This window comes from Amblyomma maculatum, chromosome 11 (genome assembly GCF_055883805.1).
Source record: "Amblyomma maculatum isolate TAMU_Amacu chromosome 11, ASM5588380v1, whole genome shotgun sequence".
In the NCBI taxonomy this organism is placed as follows: domain Eukaryota; kingdom Metazoa; phylum Arthropoda; class Arachnida; order Ixodida; family Ixodidae; genus Amblyomma; species Amblyomma maculatum.
The window spans coordinates 12,811,725-12,836,591 of NC_139354.1; the positions used below are offsets into that span (position 1 = coordinate 12,811,725).

Consider the following 24,867-nt stretch of genomic DNA (forward strand, 5'->3'; position numbering starts at 1 on the left):
ATTGGCTTTTGCATATTATGTCTTGTTCGACGAAGTTCTGCCTTATGCTGGCGTTGAAATGAAGGTTGGTTAACACGTTCAGTTAGCGTGATGAAAGACACTATTCTTCGTACTGTTCTTTCTCCCGCGAAATCTATCAAACGTGATCTGCAGAGACGAATAACAAAAGGAACCATGACATAAAAGGGAAAAATTAAGAACTAACAGTTCTGCGGCGTACTTCTTTTTTAACAGGTGGAGAGCAACAGAGGGAGAACGGACGGCGTGCCACAAATGTCAAGGGAGTGGGAAATCCCTGGCGCACAGGCGAGCTTTTCTCTCGCCCTCTAAAGATGAAAGAGTGTGCGGATATGGAGAAAAGGGAGAGCATGATCTGAAGGAAAGAAGAAAGCAGGGAATGCGTCATGCGCCGAAACTTTTTCTCTCTCTCTCTTTCTCGCGGTCCCTCCAGCGGGAAAGAGAAGTTGGAAGGAAGCAGTCGCTCGACGCGCGCGCTCCCAGTTTCCTCCGGGAATCGACGGAGTGCAGGAGGTCCCTGACGCTGTTCCCCAAGTTCCTTATCAGGACGGGAAAGAGCGCGCGGTCCTCTTCTCGTTGGGTGGCGTGCTGGGCTTGAATATAGTGGTTGTTTTACGCGTTGCTGGCGTGTTCTCATGCCTCCTTCGCCGTCTGGTGTCGGCGATTGTGGCGGGGGAAACGCGTCGCGTTTTGCTTCGTCCGTCGTCATAGACGAAGTCGTCGCATCCCTATCTCCCTCGGCCGAGTTCCCCAAAAGTTGGAACGCTACAGGTGGGGCGGACACGCAGGACCCTTTGCTGGTGTACCCGGGGTTGCCGTACCCAGACCTGACGCAGTTGCCCGGAGTGTGCAGCGTGTTTGTCTTGCTCTACCTGGTGGTAATGGTGCTTTCGCTGGTAGGAAACTCGATGGTGTGCTACACAGTTCTCTCGGACCGCAAGATGCACACGGCGGTCAATTACTACATGGTGAACCTCGCAGCGTGCGACTTGGCCGTCGGGGCGTTCGTGCTACCCGTCAAGTTGATGGAGCTGGCCGGACCGGCGTCCTGGTCCCTCATGACTGACTGGCTTTGCACGGCACTTCTGTACTTGCAAACTGTTGTGGTGTTCGCTTCGGTTCTCACTCTAGTCGCCACGTGCCTCGAAAGGTAAGGACATGCAAATGTGCCTGCCGAAAACACTTCCCACGTTCTTCTGTCCAAAACTTTCTCAGGTGCAACCTCTGCGCTGTCACCTCTTAGTAATTAGAAGATAAAGTGGTAAAATATTATATTTTTTTCCAAATTTAGGCCCGCATCACTTACTGTATATTGAAAGGATAGAAACGTCGGTTCGTGTAAATGAGTATTGCGAATTGTAATAAAATATTTGTTTAGACCTAGGGAAGGCATCGCTGTACAACACTTTGAAGGGACAGAAACGTCAGTTCAAGCTGACCAGTACTTCAAATTATTGCTATAGTTTGAAAAAGTATTTTACGTTATTTGGAGTCCACGCCTTATAATTAAGTTTGAACGCCATGACCTGTAGCATACTACGAAGAAGCGCTTTTGGAAGATGGACAAATCATTAGCGAATAAATATTCTTCACTTTCATGCATCGCCAGCGCTTCATAACGGTACATTAATGAAAATGAGACGAAAAAAAGACAACAATACAAGAAAGACTTAGGCAGGGACGGTGCCTCGACAAATTCAAAGAAATCTCGAATTATGTAGGTTGAATTAGGCCAATGAGAAAATCAGTTCACTTCAACCCAATAGCGAAGGGAACATACTAATGAATCGTTAGCGCTGACAGAGAACTGTTAAAAAAGTAAAAGATGAAATAACGTATTTGCTGGAAATATATAGAAAGGCATGAATAAGTCCTTGAAACAGGCAATTGAAAAATCATGTGAGATCTTGAAAGATTTTAATCTAATGCTATCAATATGACGGAGATTAATGTGAAAATTGAATAAATTTAATTGATGTACGTGATATCAATTGCGATAGAGAGTAAATAGACGACACATAAACAATAATAAAATGAAAAAGATAATATTCGGTTTATTGATTTATTTGTTGTAACTCTACAAAACTTGTTTTTCTCTGAAAGACGTTGCAGTTGAGCCTTCCGGGAATTTCGCACATGCAAGGAATTTTAACCTGCGCTAACATTGTAGAGTACATGAATTGGTTGCCTTGTACTTTGCCTCCAATAAGAGCAGGTGCAGTAGCCGGAATTGAACCCGCGTCCTCGAGTTCAGCAGACGAGTGACCTAACCAATGACCCATCACGGTGATTTAAAACTTAGCAATCAATGATTTAACGAGATAAATGTTTTGTGGGTTTCGAAGAATAAGTACTAAAAATAAATAAGGAATGCTTACTTCGAACCAAGCCATGAAACATACTTGATATAAAGCCCCGAAAACCCACTGCCCACAACGGTGTACAGACAATGCCTCTTTCATATATCAAACAGTATCTCTTCCCACATTAGTAAGAGTATTAAATTCTGACATTATGCGACTAAATTTGCCTTCTTGAGCACGTATTACTAAGTCAGGATGAATATATTGAGGAAGAGAACTCGCGAAGTTTTGAAAGAAGCGAAATATTAAAAAAAAAAAAAAACTTCCCTGCAGTTGTAATATGTTTTTTTCTTTCTTAACAAATGCATGCCTAACAAAGGAAAAGGTCGCTAAGAGGCATCGTACGACCACATGTTTCGCAGCGAACCTTGCGGAGCAATAGAAGGAGGAGACAGAAAAGACCATACGTGTAATATTGTATTCATTTTTTTTTCTAGTTGAATGAAGCTGTGCGTATACTGTATCACAAAAAAAAAAAAAAAATCCACCAGAACATTTTTTCGAGCTTTTTTTTATTTTTTTTGTAAAACGTCGATGAAAGAAGGGCCGCCAGTTAAGTCCCGTGCATCAGAGAATAAACATAGCTTTTTGATGCTACGTTTGGAATGAAGAAAAGGAAATATACTTGGGATTTAAGCCATTTGGCCAATTCTGCCTTTGGGAAATCAGTTATCAGATAGATTTGGCTGAAAGATGCAGGACGCGTTACCTTTTTGACGGTCAGTGTCAGAAGGCCAGATTTGCATGTTTTACGGACAATTGTAATGTTATCATGACACTGTGATGTAACGCTTCCAGCTGCGCGTAAACTCGGCTTAATGCTGCGCCCGCGTGTACGTTACTTACCACATTATTTACGATATTTAAGCAGTATGGTTAGGATGAAGTTTTCCATTCAGTGAAAGCTGAAACTGCGCCTAGATGTGACATTTTGCAGTCGTTTAACTCAAAGGAAAAAATTTAAATAAAAAAAAGCAATGTGAGATAAATATAGACACATTGTGAGGAGAATTATGTTGTTCGATGCTGGGGAGGGGATCTGAAACAAGATGGGCAGGAAATAGAGGTAGTAACGGCATTAATAATAAAAAGAACACACCGCACTTTGAGTGTGTCAAAAATACTTGAAACAGGGGTGGCGATAAGAAACTTGAACAAGATATATATATGTATATATATATATATATATATATATATATATATATATATATATATATATATATATATATATATATATATATACATATATATATATATATACTTAGGCTGAAATTCTTTCATAGCATATTTCATTCTACAACTGGTATTTACCGTGACCGTTATTTACTGCCGCCAGACTATATAAAAAAGAAGGGAGCACATTTACCAAGTAAACGAAATAAAATGCAGAACAGACTTATTAAAAATCTCATTTTACCTAAAACAATAAATTAATTAAATAAGCTGCCCAAGAAGTCGTTTCATCAAAATCAAATAAAATGTCACACAGCTGTAATACGTGTATTTCTGTTTGCTTATGCTGTTATAATTTATGTGTTACGTTTTTATTTTTTTCCGGCCAGCATGTCAAGCACTGTCTAATGTCGTGATTCTCTTCCCCCCTCCCCCCCCCCCCCCCCACACACACACACACTGTAATGCCAAAAGGCGCTGTGGGTAAACTGATAAATAAATAAATTGTCACATAAAAAGTGAGTGGCATGCGGCCGGCTCTCGTACTAATTGCAAGTTCAGTAAGAGTTAATATTTAAAAACTTAGATGCTGGAAAGTGAAAGAGTAGTTTGCCTAACATGTATGCTCCTTTGTGTGGTCAGAAAATAGCAGTGAAATATCGCTATCTAACCAGTAACAAAAATTGAAATATAATTTGAGAATTGGAGGAAAAGGAAGGAATATTTTCAGGACTGAAAAACAAACAAAACAAATCATCGACAGTAGAATCGAAGAATACACTTCGGCAATAAATAGACAGCGAGAAGAGTAATAAATAGGCAACTGCTAAATATCTACTCTAAAACGATATATATTTTTTCATTGCAATATCGGCAAATGTTACCGAGACGTTTACTGATTCTGCAGAATCCGTAATGTTGCAGTATTGCAGGAACTGCGTTTTTTTTTTACGACAGCAATAAATGTCTAAAACAAATGGCGCTTGAAAACTTCGCTGTCACGTTTAAAAACCTTTTTATTTTTTACTGAATCGCGTACCCATTCAAATTACCTTTTTGCAAGCTGCGCTCTCGCACTAGAGATGCATTTATGCAAGAGGGTCATATGGTGGTGTTAGAACTTCTACTTTTACTTTCAGTCATTCCTGATGTTACAATTCTGGACACGTGACGGCCGTTAAACGGATTTCGAAGTGCGTATTTAAAAGTGGTTGACTGAGTTAATTCTCAGTGGCCAGCTGGTAAGTTCTATAACCACCGCTAAGTTACTACTGTAATGCATAATTTAGTAACTGCATGTGTCGGCAGAAAACGAAATACACTACCTTCTTGCGGTATTTATTTCTTAAATGCGCATATTGCAGGCAGTTCTTTTTTCTGCCCCTAGAGGGAGGAGCTATATCTGAAAGGCTGCATCGTCGCAATGAAACTAAACAAAAATAAACAACGAAGGGAAAAATTTAACACTGCTCTCAATACGCGAGAGATACAAGTCTAGACAAACAAAAAACAGGTGCTTTAGTTGTTTCATACAATTAAGAGACTCAACTGTGCTGGAGTGAAATGCGCTCCATTTCGTTACACCGACCGCGTTACATTAAAGTACGAAAATAGCAAGACGCCAAGGCGGTCGCGTTAAAGGCCCTATCTCTGGACATATATTGAGGCTACCAAAATAATATGCCTCAAACGATGTTGGCGTTTTGAGAGAAAAATTACGGGCATGACACAGGCGGGGGGGAGTTAGCATGTGACATGGCTGTGCAATGACTGGTCGTTGAGTTGTGTGACGTGGTAAGACCACATGCCGTGGCCGAACCGGCAGGTGCTGCCAACTCGGCACTCTACTTTGAGATGGAAGGATGAGACTGGAATTCAGCCTTCCTGAACCCTTGCTTCCCGAGTTAGACGCACTGTCTCTAGACCACGCACACAAGTTCGTACTCCTTCTCTAAAAAGGAATTTATATCAGTGTCGGTGGTTTTTCATATTTATTTACTTATTTAATCATACTGCAGACCCAGTGAAAGGTCCTGGCAGGAGGGACAACAATTCAAAAAGAAAACACGAAAGCATAAAGTGCAAAAACATGAACATAAAATTTACACAAGTACAAGCAAGCTGTAGAAAAACAGCAAATCAATGCACGGCCTGTTCTAAAGAATCAAAGTACTGAAGTGATGATATATATATATATATATATATATATATATATATATATATATATATATATATATATATATATATATATATATATATTCTTGAGAAAGGTCTTGCTACGGCCGAAACGTCGAAAGAAATACGTTTTAAGTTTTTCAATGTGACTCTTTGAACCTACTACTTTTAATCAGTTTGCATTGAAAACGTTTGATATCGCTAATATATATATATATATATATATATATATATATATATATATATATATATATATATATATATATGTAGTGTCGTCTTCGTGGAAGCACGACGCGTATGTAACATTCGTCGGCTCTCCACTTTCTCTTTTTGCCCCTTTTCTCTCTCCCCCCCCCCCCCCTTTTTTTTTTTTTGTTTCTCTCTTTCTCCGTCTTTGTTGCATCACCAGCCAATAATCAACTGGAGCTTTTCGCCCTTTCTATCTATTCAGTAATGTTTGCTTCTCCAAAGACGGAGAGTGAGAATTCCTTCTCCCTCTCCTAACAGTGGCGTAATGTGCAGACTTATTCTCCATACTCAATTCTACCTTGAAGAAGGACGGTCCACCGTCCGAAACTGTTGGAATAAAATAGATAATCGGTAAAGTTGTGTGACCCCCTGTTTGAATTTAACTCTGGCCCATTAGTAACAAGCAATCCATGTCTATATATATATATATATATATATATATATATATATATATATATATATATATATATATATATATATATATATATATATATATATATATGTGCCCCTTCCTGGCTCGAGGGGCGTCACCGTTGTCCTAAACAGTGGGCGGCTTAGGGACTACACTATCGCACTTGGCGCTGACCAACTTTCTCCAACCAACCTGATTTTCTTGAGCCCAGAGAGGCCCGAGCACAAGACCAGGGGCAAGCCCGTACCCGTTGTATCACCGGTGAAAACCCGGTGGCACTGAAGACTGAGCCCTGCTCCTACCGTATGTGAGGTCGTTCGTATAAGTAAGAAATGATAACGCCCCAAAGCACTGCCTTGAAGTATTCAAAGGGGACTAGAAGCACACTTCGTACACATTTTTCAATTTTTCTAAAGTGTTTGCGCTTCGCAGATAAGCGTCCATCCGTTGAATAATTAGAGAAGGCATGTCCAAGTAGTATAGGTTGCTCGCGTTAACAAGAAATAATAACTGCTCATTCAGCTTTCCGGAGGTGACTGGAAGCACCTTTGACGTATATATTCTAATGTCTCTAAAGTGTTTTCGACTTTGCAGATCAGTGCTCATCCAGCGAATAATTGCAGTTGGCAAGTAGCAGCAGTCTATCTTCATAAACCAGCTTGATTTGAGGAACTTTATCGAAAACAAGACAGAAATCTGCTGATATCATTTTGCCCAGACGTATCAAGCAGTCTAGTAGCTTCGTTGAACATCAAACAAAGCTGCGTAGTTGCTGACATCTCCCACCGAAAGCCGGGTTGGCAGGAGGCCAAAAAATTATGGTGGATAAAAACTCTCTTTATGCAATTTACCATTATTTTCTTTAGTTTGCTTCAAGTAGTAATAATTAAAACGTTTAAACCGCGCGGTTCCTGGTGTACTTCTTTCGGTCTTCACATTTGCGTACTGACAACATAGGAGCCAGTCGACCAATATAACACGAGAGGTGTGTTATTTTTCGGACTGTGTCATAAATGGAGAACTTCGCCAACTATAACGGATCAAAAGTACTTTTGGAATGCCGTCTGTGCATACTAACTACGTAATACTTTATTTCAGCCATATATCTACAAGGCCATCGCACTCATCTTTTATAGCACATACGGTGCACTGAAGCACCAGTTCGGCCAGTCATTAAATGTTCTGTTAATCAGTGACAGCTACGCAAGCATTCATCATTTCAGCGACTTCTTTCTGAGGTTGCTGTAGATGCCCATAACTTTAATCTTCACTGTTAATAAATTTTGGCAAAATATTTTCGCGATACGTTGCTCCCTAGAGGTAAATATTGCGCAATAAACTGTCTTTTAATCAAGAAAACTCGGATAAGACTGTCTCATTCCTGGTCTTCATCGATCTAACTTTACGCTTTATTCGTTAATATATGTTTGCTGACCAATCTGTTTACCCTGGTGTTTGCTGGGAATTTTTTTTTTTTTGCACTAAAATCAACCGTTTTATAAAAACGTCATCCTCAGTGTCCTCTGGATGGAAATCCAAGTAATCCATTATTTCCGCATCGCCTGATTTGCAAAAAAAGAAAAAAAAAGAAAAAAAAAAAACGCTGGCTGTCGATTTCAAGAGTCAATCTTTCTAAACTTCGAGCCAACCAAATGTTATAAGTTGATGGCGTGATAAACAACGCTTCACCTGAACATGGTTTTACCTTTTTCAAAATTTCAGCGATAAACATAGACCCCGAAAAAAAAAATTATTCCCGCCTACACTTTGGTACAATTTTTAAAGCTTCGGAGAAAAAAGTTTATAAGACAACTATTCGAAACAAATAGCCCGTAGCGCATGTGCTGCCAATGAATACCAGGCAAATGATCGTACAAATTATATAAAGAATTAACAAGCCGCGTCCGGAAATCGATAATTAGCACAGTGAATAACGGTGCATGCAATACCTGCGGTACATTTAGGCACAAGGTTACGTTGCTAGTCATTAATCTGCTCCTCCATAGTAGTTAGATCACATGAATTTTTACAACGACAGCCGCTCTTCCTCCGCGAGTTGAGGATTTTAGAGATAGATAGATAGGGATGAGGATGGAATGCAGGGAGGTTAACCAGAAAGTCCTCCGGTTGGCTACCCTACACTGGGGAAAAGGGATAACCGCGTCAGAAAAGGTGATAACTCAGACGTCCTATTTCACGATCGCGAATGTTTAGGCGATAACGCGTGGTCCTATAGCATCCGAGGACATCATAAGAAGTTGAAACTGTCGCTCTCAAGCTTGACAGAGCGTCGTTTTTTTCATCCTCCGGGGCTTCATTTCGGCTTTCAGATGCAGCGTCCCAGACGGCAAACTGGCCTTCGACGCTAATTTCAGAGCAAAAGTGCTGATGCAGAGGATACTGCCCCGAGCAAAACCTCGTCTTGCTTATTCGTGTAGCAGCCGAATAGTAACGCTATTGCAGTTAGCCTACCATAGTCATCATATTGTGTCTATAACTGACCATGACTGGATCAATGGTCGCACAAAAATATAGGTAGGCTCCCCCCCACCTTGAAATTTCGTTCCAGTCCCCCGAAAAACTGATTTGAGCCGAAATGGACCAAAATTGACATCCAGGTAGAATGGACCGTGCCCAGTTAGAAGAGCACCACCAAACAGAACCATAGCACCTCCGAAATTTTATATGGTCCCCCGAGAATTGATTTATTCAAATTGGACCAAAATTGCTATATAAGTACGAAGGACGCACCCGTATTTGACTAAGGCCACCCTCAATGTTTTGGCTTCTTTCAATTGTTGAAAATTGTTAACTGCGAAATTTAATAAAATTTAATATCTAAGTATAATTGACAGCGTCCAGTTCAGCCGTCGCACCCAAATTTCGCCGGGGTCAACCGAAAAGTGACACACAAAAGTGTGCCGAGTGACCATGTTTTGGCACGAATTGGCGCTGTAACCTCGTAAACTGTCTTGAATTTTTATAATGAATAGAGTTTACCTTTTTACCCGTATTTCTCTTCTGCATGCAGTGTGCTGCGCAGTAGTCACTTGGATGTATATTCCAGTTCCTTTTTATGAACTGGAAAAGTCGCTCAAAATGACACCTACCACTGTGCGCTGTTGGTTCATTTAGCTTAAATATGCATAAAAGGAAACGAGCGTTTTACGATACGTGCGTGATCTTCGCCTGTGCGAGCGCTAATGTCTGTGAGCGACGCCACGCTTATGCTCAAGGCTGGCTGGTCCCAGTGCGGTCTCTACAGTGATGGGGGTGTCTATACCACCACGTTTGACTTCGTTTGAGGGCGGCAGCAATGCGAAGTGACACAATTCCAGGGATGCATTAAAGAATTACGAGTTACGCCACGCCACGTGCTGGATTCGCCCGACACTACGCTAGCGAACCTCGGCCGCACTCGGCCAGATGGCATATATGTATGGCGTATTTACCTCCAAGAATACGTCTAGTTTCTGGGCACGCTGAATCCAGCCTTGTATTTTTTTTCTCTTTTCTTTTATAATGGGGCTTCTCTGCCTATTTTTCACACTTGTAATTTGTACAATTTTGTTTGTTTGTCTGATTGGTTTTTCCTAAATTTATTTCTTGGGCATGTGTCTGCACCTTTTATTTTAGTTCCAATTGGTTTTTGCCTGTGATAACTTTTTGCTAGGTGTGGGCTTTCTCTCACAATTCTTTATTTTTTTGTGTGTCTTGAGAGTTTTACATTAAGGACGTATTTACCTACGTTTAACAAATGAGCGGCGCAGATGGAACTTCCTAAGACGACGATGCGCACTACACAGCGCGAATGTTTTGCCGTCGGAACTTGATGAAGACGACAACGTCTACTGCACAGTGCGAGAGTATGTTGCAGTTTTACATGAGGCGATAGTATAGCCCTCTCGTGCGAGGGCCAAGGCAGCTGATCTATTCTAATGGCGGTTCGATTCCTGGCGATGACCTAGTGATTTTCTTTCCTTAAGTGTCGGTTCGAGCAGACCATATTTGTCCACAGGCTCTGATGATAGGCACTATATATCCACTGAATTCATGGCACAAGAAATGTTTTTACATTAAAAAATGAAAAGTAGGCCTCTGTTTCCACATAGCGTCGGAGAGTGAAGCTTCCACTTTGGAGTCGTATCATCCCTCAGCAACCCTTTTACGGCACTTCCGTAGTTAGGAGGCCACTCACCTATTGACCGGCACCCTCGAAGCGCCAGCACACTGCACCCACTTCCCTTTTCAAGAAGAGCCATCCAGCGCTTACTAACCCCTCCACTCCGCCAACCATCACCACCACCCGTCAAAAACCTTACTTATCACCTTCACAAGATTATCACCCACTAGTGGTTCACTGATCAGCGCAGAAAAACAGCTGTAGTCAAATCGAATTCAGAGACTCGGCGCGAAAGCCAGCTGTCTTTCAGAAACGCTACTTGCTACACAATTTTCGCCCTATAGCCCTGTAGCTAAGGTGCTGGCACATAGCAACCCCCCCGTCCTTCCCGTGGACACCATCACCATTCACAGCAATTCTGTCGCGTCTGTGAAACGTCGGCTTAATGTGAACGCATTCAGTAGCAATGTAAATGTATCCAACTAATCATCGATGACAAATTCTGTGGGGATTCATCATTCCTCTCGTCCGCGCGAGGCAGCGAACATCCTCCTTTAGAGTCTGTCGCAGCATGCCTCTACCCTTTCTGCGCTTCCTAGCCTCCCTAGCATCGACTACGAATAGGCCAGGGAAGAGACACGAGTGTAGCCCTGCGTTCGCCCTGTCGTTCGCCCTGTCGTTCCTCTAGTCGACTTTGCGAGCAGCTTAAGTTACTTGATAACACCCACAAGTCTTGGTTGGCAGGCTGGTAGTAAAGAAAGCGACGTCAGAGCGGCGGTGATACGAACGGACAGGATCACGTTGGGAGCTAGAGTTGTCAAGGAGATGCCACTCCATTTGCATTGGTGGCTATATAGTCCGCAGTACATGTATGTACCAGGGAAGCCATCACTTAACGAGATGCTCTACAAACCACTTGGCCAGCTGGGTATTTCTCGGTGTGTTATTATTCGCGGCCGCGGAGGCAATCCGAGCTAGCGGTGCCGTTTTGGCACTGACCGAAACAGAGGTGCTACAGTTGGAATATTTTTGTACATAGTCGCATGACATTTCTGATCATTCAGTAAAACTCTCGTTCGGGTCTGTGTCGGCGCTCAATCGAAGACCATGCTTGGCTGTCCTGTCTTGAAAGAACGGACGCTAAAAGCATTTCGCGCTTGAAAGGATGTCTCAGCCTGTACTGATATGGTAAAAAAAAAGAACATACGATACAGGCTTAGGTTGGTTAACGACCACGGTCGCCGACATACTTTGCTATGCATCGAGGTTACAAGACGCGTTTTCTCCAAACATAGTTACTTAGCGACGGCCAAACAACAGGCTTAATTGGAAAGTTTCTGACCGTTAATGTTTGGAGCATATATTTACTATCCATCAAAGCGTTTCGCGAAAGCGCCGACATTGCTTGACACGTCAGCCAAGATGATGAACGCCCGTATCTCTATGCCCGCGATGTGAGGGAAGAATGCCGAAGTGCCTGTGACTTCGCGGCAGGATTATCGATGACCGGTAAGCAAAGCGCTCACACCTGCAAATGCGAACACACATAAAGAGGGCCGAGATGAGTGCTTTATGCGCTCAATCATCGCTCAATGATGCCTTTATGTCGAATTTTTTCTCTTCAACAGGGAAAGTGCCACGCCTCTTAACGAAGTCATCCGCGTGGTTAAACCTTTGTATTTACTTATGCCCATCATCACTCTCGCTTGAATAGAGCGCCATGGTAAAAACGTACGTGCTTTTCGAAAGAGCAATAATTATCTTCCTGATATCAACGATGGTGCGATTATCAAAATGAAACAGGTCAGCGCGTTAATAATGAAATAACGTGATCGAAGAGTTGAGTTAGAGCTTGTGGAATAGGAGTAGAAGGCTAACGACATGCCTCGCAAAGGGCGCCGCGTTTAGCTGCGATGCAGCATTGCTTCTAACAAGAAATAACTAGCTTCTGCCTTGAGTATTTTATATTTTCCGCTTCCACAGAGGATACAGTCGAATCCAGAAAAGTAAAAAAAAAAAAAAAAACACTGCATACGTTAATCACATAACAGCTATAGCTGTTTGCACAATACCCGGTCAAAAATATATCGGGACAGTCGACTTGCTCAACAGCGAAAAAACATAGCGTGTAGGGTTGCGGGAAGGGGAATCGCTGGGGAAGGTAGAACGGGAATAGTCAGGAGCGAATCAGTTGGTGCGCAATGAATGGGTGGCAGATAGGGAAAACAACGCGAAGGGTTTGGCGGAAGGCGAAATCTCTTAGCTTCGGAACATGCTGGTACCAGGCGGTCAAATCATCACATATCATTTTCGGCTTCAAGCAGTCCTTTCAGGACTTGATAATAGACTCACCAAAGCAACGGCGGCTCTGTTCGTTACGACAAGGTTCCCCACTTCCACCAGATAGCACGGAGCGATGGGCATGATGAACTTGAAGGAAATGGGAGGGCTAGCAGTCCAGGTTGCGTAAGTTTGGCGTCTCCTTTGCACCTTTTCCTTAAAGTCTGCTATTAAAAAGTTAGTGGATTATTCTTTATCAGTTAATTGGCTTTTAGTGAACGAAAACAATAAGGCAAATTATGTGACTCGACTGTTACTACCTTAAGTCGATTTGATTGGGGCTGGATATTTCGTCTTTTCTAAAAGCTTAGTTACGCTACACGGAACACGAGGTATAAACGAGACCAGATATTAGACACATTTCGCACACTGTGTGCCGTGTTGAAATTACCATTGCTGTAGTACAGGGCGCCCACCTGTAGACAGTGTGCACGCGCGGATTGGTCCAGGCGCGACAGGTTTGCGCGCAGCTGGCGAGAAACTGCTGTCATCTGGTGCTTTCAAGGTGTTCTACCGGCGTATTACACATGTCAGTTTTTTTGTCCCTTGCGACATTGTCACGACCCCGTGAGAGCATGCGTGGGATAAAAGCGGCAGAAATGAAAGATCCGCTGATTTTTCGGTCGAATTGTAGTCACAAACCACAAAAATACCAGCTTCTTCATTTTAGCCACATAGTTCCGGTGCAGTCTTCGGACTATGGGACCCTCGTCTGTATTTTTATGCACTTTGTAAATATTTTCAAGCTAATAATAAGAAAACTTTTTTATAGTTGCCCTCAAAGTGTCTTCAGGCCGCACATGTTGTGGTTTCGCTTGACCATTCGAACGATGCAATGCAGATAGCCACCAGGACGCATAACCACGAATGAAGTTAACAGAGAACGACAATTGCTTCTGGATAGCTGGTTAAATGCTTGACTTTGTCAACACGTTCGCAACAAGAGAATGGTTAAGTACTAAGGTGTAAACCACTATTAAACCGACACTGCGTACCTCATGCAAACCGTGTTTAAAGTACGCAGGGATGGTAAGATAAAGAGGCTCACCACTCCGCTGTTGTATCAAGCGCGATATCCTCCCTAACTTCACCGAAATTTCTTGCATATTTGGCGGCATCCTTCCTAAGAGACTTCTTTCATACCGCCTTATATTCCTTTCAGGAGTTACGGAAGCGGACGCGCAATGGCCCTTCGGAGCAATGTACCAAACAAATAACGCGGCGCCTGTTTACAAGCCACTTCATTGACCTAAGCGAGACTGTGCATAAGTTCGCGTGTCGTGCTCCGTTGACGCATATTATTGGTTATTTTGAAACCTCCGCGGATGAGGGAGCCCAGCGAAAAAACCCTGATAACACAATGCACTGGGGATTACTGTGGTCGTTCAATATATTGATAGTTCACTACATTGTTTCTTCACCGTCTGGAGATGCCAGCGGCGCCTTTACCTCATTCGGCACTCTATTAGAGCACCAGTCGAGTGCACGAGCTCACTACCCCAACTTGTTATTTATTACATCTCGCTTTGCTCATGAGGGGATGACACCGCTGCGTGATCAGCTGTGGCGGTTTTTATTTTGCACAGATATGATAAATCCCACGGGGGACCGAGCCTCCCCTTGCCACGTTATCTGGCAGACTGAGCGCATGATTTGGATGCAGCGATGGCTCTAAAAGTTAACTTTGCGGACTAATGCCTGGACTGCTCTGCCCCACCATGAACTCCGGTGGCAGAGAAGTGGTGAAGTATCGTTTCTGCATTTCTGCACGTCGACAGCAAAATAATACGCGATCACACAATAACTGACAAAACCCATTATAATATGATCACATGGTATCACGAAGAAAATCTCACTAGCCTTTCCGAGTGCGTCTTCGTCGGGAGTGCTTGCAGTGACATAGTTCCCGGGTCTGAGGGACTGCCAAATATAAGCGTGTTGAAGTACTTTTTGATCCTCTTTTATTAATTAAACGTCTTTCAAGGCGGACCAAAATTTTAATTACCACAAGAAACGAGATTTTTATATCCCAGTTTAGTAGAAATGGTTTCGGCATTAAGTTCACGTTGTAGTAGCATATATGTGTTTGATAATGCCATACAAGAATAACCGAGAATACCCTCACCGTTCAACGCTATCTATCATACACGACGAATGGTGATATGCCAAGTGCGACTTGCAGCGTTTATTTCGAAGTCGGTTAACGAAAACGCGGTTGGACATACAAATTTCCGCTCCTGTGGGCAATTTTCTAGAATTCCTTGAAGTGGAAGAATGCATGCTTGGCGTGCGCTTTTCTTTCTTAAAAAAAAAAAAATACTGGTTACACAAAGGGGACAAAGCGAGGGTGCGCCATTATGAACATTTTTTGCGGCGATGTCACTTTGTCATCTACATGTGTCGTCATTCGTTTTGCCTGCGTGCAGGTTTTGTGCGCGATGTCGTGAGATACTGATGGCAGGTTCTGATTGCAAATATTTGAAAGACTGACATTTTTGACTGTCGTAATTATATGTACAGACTCAGCCCTTCATTCCCTTTGAATAGGTGGCAGGACAAGCGATGCCCTGTCATTTGAAATGACAGGCGTGTCATCAGAACGTCGGGACAACCCGCGGCGCCGAGGTGGAACTGCCAACGTTGCGTTTCTCTACGTATCCGTGCTCTTCTGTGCTTTTCGACAGCCACAATGAAATGCAAGGCGAGCGTTTCACGGTACGCTACGCCCCCTGACGACTACAAAGTGTTGCAAAATAAAAATGTGGACTATATGCTTGCTACTAAAACAGCATATAAGGCATGACCGTAAGTCGATTAATTGAAAAACAAAAAACAAAAAACAAAAAACAAAGTACTGGACAACATCCCATCGCTCGGCGCTTGGAAGAGGTTCTGAGAAGAAATCGATGCCCCTTTTTTCTTGCTAGAGAATGCCTATATTTCGAATTTTGTTTAAGGCGATATTTTAATGGACAGTATAGACCCGTTTTTCCCTGTGCTATATTCATCTCTTCTTCTTCAGTCGGCTAGTCTTAATGGAAACGTACACATTCACTAGCCGCATTAACGTATGCTGACCTATGGAAGCGAAGGAAATAACATAACATAACATAACATAACATAACATAACATAACATAACATAACATAACATAGCATAACATAACATAACATAACATAACATAACATAACATAACATAAAAAGAAGCCCCTGATGAGTTTTTTCAATCATGCCTAGAGTTCCAAGCTTGGTGACGAACATTTTGCGGTTTATCAAGTCAAGTGCTTTGGTTAGGTAAATAAATGCAGTTTCAACTTAGAAATCTTGATAAATGCTGGTTTTAATCTTGTCACGTGACTCAAGCTAACGCATAAGAATCTGTCACAAAAACCTAACTGGCGTTTAGGTATAACAACTAATTTTGTTCAGCATGAACGTGTAACAAGGCTTGGTGTAATAGAGTACGTAGTTATATTGGTCGCCGCAGTCACTGCAACACGTCATCAGCAGATGCCCCACTTCCACGAAGCATCCTATGCGCCTGACGCGCCTAGTGGAAAAGGTCTAGAGTCCCTGACGCTACAGGGCTTCACAAAAGGGTATTCTTCGTTTCAAAAACTGACATGACAGTCCTGTTCATTGCTTCTCCGCGTCGGCACTTTCCACTATATTCTGCCAATTAAAATGCATAATTAGTCAGCTTTATTGAACTAAGTGTTATGGTCCTACAGTGAAGTATATCAACCCCGGCTGAGAGTTTTGCTGATGAAAATATATTTTTCATTATTTCGTGCTTCTTATTTACAGGTATTTCTTGAAGTATTATCTGAAACACCGTATATATGTGTGAAACAGTGTGTGTGTAAATATGCAAACTGGCTTCAGCGAATAGATCGTCACCCAACACTGCGAGCGCTATAGGGAAAAAATATAAAAGGAAAACAAAAAGAATGAGAGAGACGAAATTTATTTTCCTACCTGCAACAAAACATAAAAAAAAACTGAACATCTTTCTTCCTTTTCTACTCGAAGCGTCAACGGGCTGAAGCAATCAATATATATATAATGAAATCTGAACGAGCCACACATCTACTAATATTTCAAGCGTAACAACGACGGCACACAGATATAGAGACGACAGGAAGCATATGTCCTATCATCTTTATATCTGTGTGTTGCCGTTTTTGCGCTTGGAATATTAGTACCCATGCACCAACTTGCCCTGCAAAGTGTTTTACTGGAGCAACACATAATCCAAAAAATTTTTCTGTATTAAAACGCTATCATAGAAATAAAAATTGATCGCATTCGGCAACAATACAGTTCTTTTTTTTTTCTTAAAAAAGAGCAGGGTCCCAGCTTTATGGCTGAATGAGTGGGTGGAAGGCACGTACAGAAGTTTTAATATCCCTGACAAAATCCCAGTAAGCATATCAAAAGTCCTAAGGCGTTCGGAACAGTCCCGCTGTTCCGCCTCAAAGAACACGCCCCGCCTGAAATGTGCGAAAATTTCTTCGCAAAATCTTTATAGTGTCATCTGACTGTAGTTTTGCAGAGATGGTTGCTAGGAGTAATGATTTATTTTGGTTTAGCAGCAACTAACAGAGCGTAATTAATTGCCTGGAAATGAGGACTTTCAAATTTTGTTTCCTGGAGTAAGTCAGCTCTCGCACACGAGCGCTGAGCTGTAGTTTTCGCCGGGCCCTAGAATCGTAATTATAGGAGTGTAAGATCTGCGCCCAGAAGCGTTCGCTTATTATCACCGATGGGCGGATACAATATAAGACTACCGACACTTGCATTTCTTGCGCGACAGAAAGCATTCCGTTGTTAGGGCTTTTATGGTTACCGAAATAAAAGCTAACCCTCAGAGCAAACTAAAAGCGCAAGAAACATATCAGAAACAATTTTTGATGCAGTTCTAATCAATTAACGAATTTTTTCAAATTACTGATTTACGTCTCTTACTTCGTGGCTCTTTCAATATAATAAGCGCTGGCTACCGTCTTCATTAGTTGGCGTATTCTCGCATGATTGGTGCAACATGTTCATATAATGATTGTCATCTAATTTCTTTCGGTAACAAAACCCGGCCTGTTTACAGAATTTGGCTTTTATAATGAGGCTATTGAAGGTGAAAAAAACAAAAAACAAAAGAGAACGTTATGAGCTAAGGCGTCCGTGATTCGCCCCAAAATGGCGTGATCTAAACGCCTTTACTGCTCCCGTGCTGGTTGGCTGTCGCGGTTCTATAGTATTTCATCACTGGACCCGCATTAAAGTCGCTTCTGAAGCAGACGCCGTAACTTAATCAAGCTCACACATGACAGTATCCATCTCGCCCTTGTAGGAGCAATTAAACGTTTCGCAAGAATGTCAGCTAATACGCCGTCACTTGGTACGGGCGATGACGAGCAGTGCCCATGTGCCATAATAGTTACACGAGGCTTATAACAGCTTGCGCGTTCTGATTGCTCTCATCGAACAATGTTGACATTTTTCGTATACTCTTGAGAGAGCGCAGAGTTTCGCCTAGAAGTCTCCGAATATAGAGACGCAGGGAGGCATACACATGTGGCGGAGCAATCGCGTTCGCGCAGAAAATTGAAAATCCAATCCTTATCCCGAACATGAGACCTCCCAATGTGACGCGTGTAGCTCTCGACACTGATACGATGATGATTGCTTGAGATGGTTTCCTGTAATATTGTTTTTGAAGGACGCAATACTTCAGTAATTATGAGCAGATAATTTTTCGTTGGCCCTCCTTGCACTATTTTCGGTTGTGCGACACTTACGCAGTGTTGAAACAGTGCACCACGATACCAAGGCTCTTCACACAAAAACTCTACGGTTGCATAGATCGCCGTCCTGCTGTAGGTAAAATATTGCTCAAAAAGGTATCACAACTTATGTCACGATACAACATGCATTTTAAACTATCGCAATCCTCGTACTTGATCGTCAGTAGCCCAAATATTAAAGGTGCTACTACCGTGGGCCCTCCAAAGGATGAGTGCGCATATCTTAACATTAGTGACTTTCTGTGTCAGAGTACATTACATTTATGTGCGTTCCACTTCCGCCACTTTGAAGGAGGCTGGGAGTGGTAAGCACTCACAGTTACAGTGGCCATGCAGCATAAATATTTAAGAAATTAGAAGACTGAACCATTGCCGTTACTCAGCTGAGCGAAACTCAAAGGTCGTGGGTTCAGGTTTCTCCTGAACCATACACTATTATTTACTTTACTCCCTAATCGAGGATCTCCATGGTTACATTACTTATTCACGCTGACGATAAAAAAAAAACAACAAAAAAACTCCTATGATTTCCTCGATTTCGTTGGTTGTTGGCTCGCTTTCTGTGTGTCACATCACGACCACCTCATTTTCCGTACATTGATAAGGCAGGTTCTAGAGTATTCGTTCCGCAGTTAATCAAGCTAATTCTAAGGTTGGCCTGCCGTGGGTGTCACCTATAGGTTATGTCCAGAAAGTAATGCAATTATTTTTTATCAGGATCAGCTGTTGGCCCTACCGCACTCGTACTGCTCGGTAGCGTCATGATCGCTGTTTCCGTGTGCCTACCGATAGAGCCCTTATCATGACATGCGATGGCGTCCACATGCGAATGACGGTAGGTAATCAAGTGCTTTGAAACGAGATCGCCAATACCTGACAGTTGCACCACTACAAAGCTCCAAGCCGCACTTTTCGGCCCGTGTAGGAGTTTCTGGCTAAGCACAGCCTGGCAACTCTGCCCCAGCACCCCTGTTGTCCTGCCCGGCCTGGCTCCGGAAAACTTCTTCATGTTCCCAAGAATCAAGAGCGCCCTGAAAGGACGTCCGTTTTGGTAAGTGACGAAGGCTCTAAACTTGGTTCCTGTGGATGTCTCTTGGATACGTACAGTGTATGGCTTAGTCGCTGGAAAAAAAAAATCCGTAGATGCCAAAGGGGACTACTTCAAAGAACTTTAAGCGTTTGTAACTACATCGTGCAATTTGTTTACCGATAAAAATTGCCTTATTTTTCGGACATGCCCTCTGAAATTAATTTCATGAAGAGCATTTATCTGCTCCCGCAGCAGTTATAGCTGCTAATTCATATATAGCGGAAACCTCTGAAATGGACTGTTCTCAGTTTTGGCGGCCTTGAACCTGTTAAAGCTTGCAGAGCTCTGTCGTCGAAACGCATGCCTCTCTCTCGTAATAAACATTCCTCTTTGTTGAAAACAAACTCGAATGACACTCCAGAAGTTTCGTGAAACAACAGCTTTGGTTGCTTGGTTAAAATGACCCTCGATGACCCCTTTTGCGATTGGCAATCAAGTGTTCTGTTCCTTCACTACCTGGTAGATCCAAGCACTATGTCCAGGTTAATTTATGGATGGACAGTGCCATCGTTAAGAAAGAAACGTGCAACTTTTTGCATATCTTGTCATTCATTTCCAGGTCGTGCATCTTTTTTTTTTTTATTGTAGTTTGGTGACATGAGAGATGTTACTTTTTTTCTGCAGATGACGGCAATGTGACCAGAATGGGTATTGCAAAACCATATTCCAGAGGTTTTCTGGGCATTCGAGTGGACTCTGGACTAGGGTGCTGAGCCGGACGCCCAGGATGCTCATGACTACTTTAAATTTGCCAGGATGGAAGCCTGGGCGAGTTGGTGACGGTCCCATCCCGTGTGTCTAGCTGTGTCCCTGTCTGTTTAGCGCTATGCTTTACATTACGTCACTGGGGATCTATTAATTCAAGCATTGTATGTGGATGCTCAGTATACGCTGCTGGACGCTGAGAGTCCATCTTCGGTAGCACCTGTGTTCGCAGCTCATTGCTCCACTGGTGCTTCATAGTGCAAGGAGATATCATTATTTTAATGCATAAGCAATAAGTGTCTATGTTTGTCAGCAGAAAGTTTACAGAGGCGTTCATGTCGCTCTGGAAAACGATAGAAAGAAACGATTGGTTTTGTGCTATGTGAGGATGAAAATATTTCTGTATTTCAAATTTGGGAAGGTGGGGTAATTAGATAATTATTTAGAGGTGACTAAGTCAATTGGACGTCGAAATAGCCATCCGGATTAATGGCGAAGTCCAAAATGGTCACGTGATACCTCACTTCTGAGGCTCAGAGGGAGCACTTCAGGTGACGCTCAAAGGAAGTACCTTTGCAAGACAAACTGAACAACCTTTGCAGGCTGCGATGTTCGAAACTGGATTTGGACCCACTGCGGAGGAAGGGCGCGCAGCGGGGTTTACGGAGCTTCTCCCAAACGCACACCCCTGGAAAAGCCGAGCGCCAGGCCGGGGGACGCTTGTACCCATTTTTACCGGTGGGTATCCGGCGGTGGGTTTCGAACTAACCACTTCCCGCAGCCGAGACGGGTTGTTTGCCGATGATTGTGTTTTATATAGACAAATTAGAAATCAAGACGACGTTGCCCAGTTACAAAGTGACTTATCATGTGTTCTTGAATGGTGTTCTAAATGGAAAATGAAGTTAAATACTGAAAAATGTGTTCATGTTACGGTTGCACGTAAAAAACATAAGTTAGCCTCACAGTATAGCATCAGCGGTATTGTAGTGACACAAAAAGTGGCGCATAAATACTTAGGTGTGACACCGCCGACTGTTCATGGAATACACATGTGGATACCGTAGTTGCAAAAGCCGCCAGGACCGTAAACTTTATACAGCGAAATCTGAAACATGTTCCGCCTTGTTTGAAATCAATAGCCTACTTAACGTACGTTCGACCACTGCTCGAATGCGCTTGTGCCGTATGGGACCCTTGGCAAATAACACTCATCAATAAAATTGAAAACATTCAAAATAGAGCAGCAAGGTTTGTCCTTTGTCGGTACTCGAGAACTGATAGCTGCACCGTCATGAAAAATGAGTTAGGATGGGAAACCCTCTCCTCTCGAAAAAGAAAATCAAGACTTAAACTGTTGTACCAAATTTACCACAACAAAACAGGCATTCGAAAGGAAATATACACACATAGGCCACATTATGTTTCTGCTCGCACAGATCATTGTTTTAAAATTTTGCAATACAGTGCCAGAACTAACATGTATGCCAGTTCCTTTGTTCGATCCATGAGTGAATGGAATCGGCTTTCAAGTCATCAAGTGTGCTCCATAAATGAAGACGTGCTTTTTTCCACTCTGTAACCCCTCTGCTGTAGCGCCCTCGGGCTAAGCGGGGTAATCATTGAATAAAGAAAAAAGAATAAAGAATGGTACCTCACTTCCAGTCACAACTACAGTGGCTGTAGTCACAACATCTATGATGACGTCGGAATAAGGACTGAGTTATGCCGACGTCAGGATGTGACGTATGCGTGGGATGTCACAGGACGTGAGGTGGAAGTGATTGGACATGAATGAGCCGAATATGAGAACGTCGTAATGCTCACGCATTTCGCCAATGCGTGTGCCCCAGTGACCTCTAACGTTTTATTTAACCTTTGGAGTTAGAGTACATTAGAGAAGAGAAGAGAAATTCACAACAATAAAAAAAGAACATGAAGAATATTTTATATACAAGAATACAAAAACATATGGGTGATAACTCTTATAGGTAACTTCTTTACAAACACATAAAAGGATTGGTGAATAATAATATCAAGTGGTGTACGAAAACAGCATAATAAATCACTTAATGAACACAAACGTAATGTTTAGTTAATTACCGTTATAAGGACTTTCTTAAGCTGAATGAAATACATAATGATAGATAAAGATGCGAGCATGAAATTTCATTCTTTACATTTTCTTCGAAAATATGATTGAGCACATGTCATTGTGTTGCAATAGGGCACCCATACATTTTGTTGGTGACAACGGCCATGAGAAATAAAAGATGCTTGTTTATTCTACCAGGTGTGAAGTTTATTATTGTTGATTATCTAATGGAACAGGCAAACGCGGGCATGCTTTCAGAGAGTAGCTGCAAGCTAGTGGAGTGAGGTTTCTTCAGTTGTTTTTCCCGGAGTGAATCTCTTGTCCAAGATAAATTTAACGTTGGAGCATCTAACAATAATAATAATTGTTATTATTATTATTGGTTCCCATGAAAGGAAAGGCGCAGTACCTGTCACACTTTTGTGGACACCTGAACCGCACCGTAAGGGAAGGGAGGAAGTAGAGATTGAAAGCGGAAAGAGAGAAAGGGGTGATGTAGTGGAGGGCTCCTGAATAATTTCGACCACCTAGGATCTTTAATGTGCACTGACATCGTTGGAGCATCTACAGATTGCAATTTCATGAAGAGGCGGCAGCATGTTTACACTATCACCGGGCTCTCACTTCACTACGACAACTTGCCAGCGCCGTGTACTTTCCATAAGCAACGGTGCGTGCCTGTAGTCGTCATGGCGTTAAGGAGTGATCACGTGTTTATCCCCAAGACTAGAATTATTAAAGCTGGTGCTCGGAATTGGTATCCCAGTTGTTTTGAGGAACCTCGCCTAATGAAAGCCCGCCAACTGTAGCCAGTGTTCCGAAGTCGTTGTAATGGCGCCTTCGATACGAAAGCTTCCTCTCGTTTCGCAAGACAACGTCGGTTGTGGAGTGCTGCTCATAACTACAACTAGGCTGAAGTTCATAATTGATTTGCGTTCTCGTCGTGTTCGAGCTTTGGACTGCGCACCAGAGCGCTACTTCAAAAGCAAAGGAGTTATATGAGAAACTAATATTACTCACGTATGCCGATCGCGAGCAATGCACTGAACGAACAGTAGTTGCGTGCAGCTGCTGCTGTCGGACCAGCATTTCGTACATCCATCTAGCAAGACGAATGGTACATAATTGGATTTATTATATAGATTTATTTTACAGTGATCCGCGATCCACCACCGTGACGCTCTACCGCGCGTGACCGGGGCGCACCAGCTGATTGGTCCCGACGCAGCAAGTCTATGTGCCGACATCTCTACCGACATCCAGTACGTGACGCCACCTGTCGGCGTCAAGGGGATCTGGGCATGCGCAGTGGCGAATCACGGTAATGAATCGCGGATCATGGTAAACTAAAACTCTCTATTCTCTATTAACGCGATAGCGTAAAATGCCCCGTTCCCCAGAAAATCCAGTGTTGGCGTTGTGAGCGATTTATCACGAGCATGGCGCTGGCAGATGTAGCTGGCAGCTGTCATGGCGGAGCATTGTACCTAGGGTTGCCAGACGTTAGGCTTGGCAGGTGCTGCCAACTCCGGCCTCTCCTTTCATGCGGTACAGTTGCAAAAGAATTTGGACGCTAAGGTCTTGTAAACGTGCAGACCAATCAGCCTACTATCGTTACGTAGAGTGCATTTGCTAAGTGATTGTTTATAGGATCAAAACAACCTTATCCGTCAATTAACCAAAGGACCAAACCCGTTTTCAGAAATGACACTTTGCTACCAATCAGGTGAGAGAAAAATGCTCAGAATATAACCAACCCCTATAGACCCTATTCACTATCATGTTTAGCAGGCGGCGGTTGTGGCAACCCTGTACTGCGGAGCCGCCATAACAATGGGCGGTTCGAAACTAAAAGCAGACGAAAGAATGTTCCCGACGCATTGGCGCCGATATACCGGCTTCCTCTCTGCTGCGCGGAGCTCTTTTGTCGGATACTTGAGACGCTGTTTGGAACGCCGTCCAACCAGAGCTCGGATTTCACAGACGCCGTGTCATGATTCGCCGTAGCTGCCCCTTTCTTCCTTTCGCCTTCTCTGATATTGCGTTGGGCGTGCATGGCCCCGCCGGGGTGGTGCAGTGGTCAGACGCCCGACTACTGTGCCGGAGTACCCGGGTTCGAACCCGACCTCGGCGGCTGCGTTTCGATGGAGGCGAAACGAAGAGGCGTCCGTGTGCTGCGCGATGTCAGCGCACGTTAAAGATCCCCAGGTGGTCGAAATTGCTCCGAAGCCCTCCACTACGGCTCCTATTTTTCTCTTTCCACTTTCGCACCCACCTTCCTTCCTTCCCTTACGGCGCGGTTGAGGTGTCCACAGAAAACA

General features: G+C 43.1%; 1 protein-coding gene across 1 annotated transcript in view; it reads left to right on the forward strand.

The window, feature by feature from the left end:
* The first annotated feature begins 653 nt into the window (after positions 1–653).
* LOC146172886 (QRFP-like peptide receptor) overlaps positions 654–24,867 on the forward strand; it is a 126,330-nt gene continuing 102,116 nt past the window's right edge. The window contains exon 1 of the mRNA XM_084584424.1: positions 654–1,168. Coding sequence (XP_084440550.1) covers positions 654–1,168 — 515 coding nt within the window. The remainder of the gene's footprint in view (positions 1,169–24,867) is intronic.